The 1,517-nt window shown below is 63.1% G+C and overlaps 1 protein-coding gene across 1 annotated transcript; it reads right to left on the bottom strand.

The window, feature by feature from the left end:
* Window positions 1–6: 6 nt before the first annotated feature.
* On the bottom strand, window positions 7–1,511 carry LOC102247150 (patr class I histocompatibility antigen, B-2 alpha chain-like; the record flags this gene model as incomplete). The annotated part of the gene is made up of 3 exons (XM_005884204.1): window positions 1,245–1,511; window positions 380–655; window positions 7–256 (listed from the first exon to the last, which is right to left on the bottom strand). Coding segments are annotated over exons 1-3 (782 nt in total), but the record flags the coding sequence as incomplete, so codon positions are not given.
* Between the last annotated feature and the right edge of the window lie 6 nt (window positions 1,512–1,517).

Raw genomic sequence — 1,517 nt, 5'->3', positions numbered from 1 at the left:
ACGGGCCTCACTACAGAGTAAGTGTGAGCACAGAGCCTCACACTGGCCATCACACGCATGGGGATGGTGCTTCCTGTGAAGGAGGCGGGACTCACGTCTACCTGGGCTTGAACCCCAGTGGGACAGACACTCAGACACCACCCCTGCCCACCTGAGTGCCTCCTCCCCCACATCACAGCTCCAGCCACGGCTCCCAGCTGAACCAGGCCCCCAGCGATGCCCATGATGATGAAGATGAAGGTGTGAGAATGTGGCTCTGGGAGGAGAAGGGAAAGGAAGGTGAGGGGCCTGACCCCAGGCCTCAGCCCTGACCCCACTGAGGTCCCCCAGGGCCCCTGCTGCCCTGAGAAGAGGCTCTGTGCCCACGGTCCCTCCTCACCCCATCTCAGGGTCAGGGGCTCGGGCAGCCCCTCATGCTGCACGTGGCACGTGTATCTCTGCTCCTCTCCAGGGGGCACCCCCACGGCCGCCCACTTCTGGAAGGTGCCGTCCCCCGCAGGCCTGGTCTCCACCAGCTCCATGTCCTGGGTCTGGTCCTCCCCGTCACGCTGCCAGGTCAGGGTGATGTCCGCAGGGTAGAAGCCCAGCGCCCAGCACCTCAGGGTGACCTCACGGGCAGAGACTGGGTGGTGGGTCACGTGTGCCTTTGGAGGGTCTGAGGGGAGGGGAGAAAATGCAGGAACTTTGCATCCACCATGGGACACTCCAGCAGCGCCCATGTGACCATCCTGAGAGTGGACAGACACCTGGGGTGTGGGAGGGAGCACACAGCCCACACACCAGCATGGACAGAGGCACCTGGAAGGCCCTCCTCGTCTTTAGAAAGTTTTAGAATCAGAGACACAGCCCAGGGCAGGAGGCAAGTCTCTGAGGGGAGAAAAGGGATTTGTGGTCCTGATCGGGGTGGAGGCCACGTGACTCAGAAAAGCTGGGGTGAGGCCTCAGACACAGTGGGTGTGGGCAGCGCACAAGGCCTGAGAGAGAAGGTCTCCGTGGGTCCCAGAGCCCCTGCAGGGCCCATGGGAACCGCTGATGGGCTATTTCAGGGGCGTCTCCCTGCACCCCAGGAGAACCTGCACCCCTAACTGTCCCTGAGAGGAGGGGGGTCCCTCTGGTACCTGACCTGACATCCAGGAGGCTCCCTCCCTGACCCAAGGAGGGGTGTCTGACACTGACCCCCTGTCCTGTCTCCTTGTAGGAGCCCCCGCCCCTGGGAGAGGGGGCGACCCCAGGGCCTTTGGTACCTGAGCGCAGCAGGGTCTCCTTCCCTTTTTCCAGGTAAATGCGGAGCCACTGCATGCAGGTTCCCTCCAGGTAGCTCCTCAAACGCTCTGCCCAACCCTCCGCCTCCCACTTGCGCTTGGAGATCTGAGCCGCCATGTCGGCCACGGTCCAGGAGGTCATGTCCTCGTTCAGGGCGATGTAGTCGGCGCCATCGTAGGCGTATTGCTCATACCCGCGGAGGAGGCTCCCATCGGGTCCCAGGTCGCAGCCATACATGTTCTGGAGGGTGTGAG

Source organism: Myotis brandtii, unplaced genomic scaffold (assembly GCF_000412655.1).
Source record: "Myotis brandtii unplaced genomic scaffold, ASM41265v1 scaffold8221, whole genome shotgun sequence".
In the NCBI taxonomy this organism is placed as follows: domain Eukaryota; kingdom Metazoa; phylum Chordata; class Mammalia; order Chiroptera; family Vespertilionidae; genus Myotis; species Myotis brandtii.
This window is presented reverse-complemented; position numbering and strand designations above follow the sequence as displayed.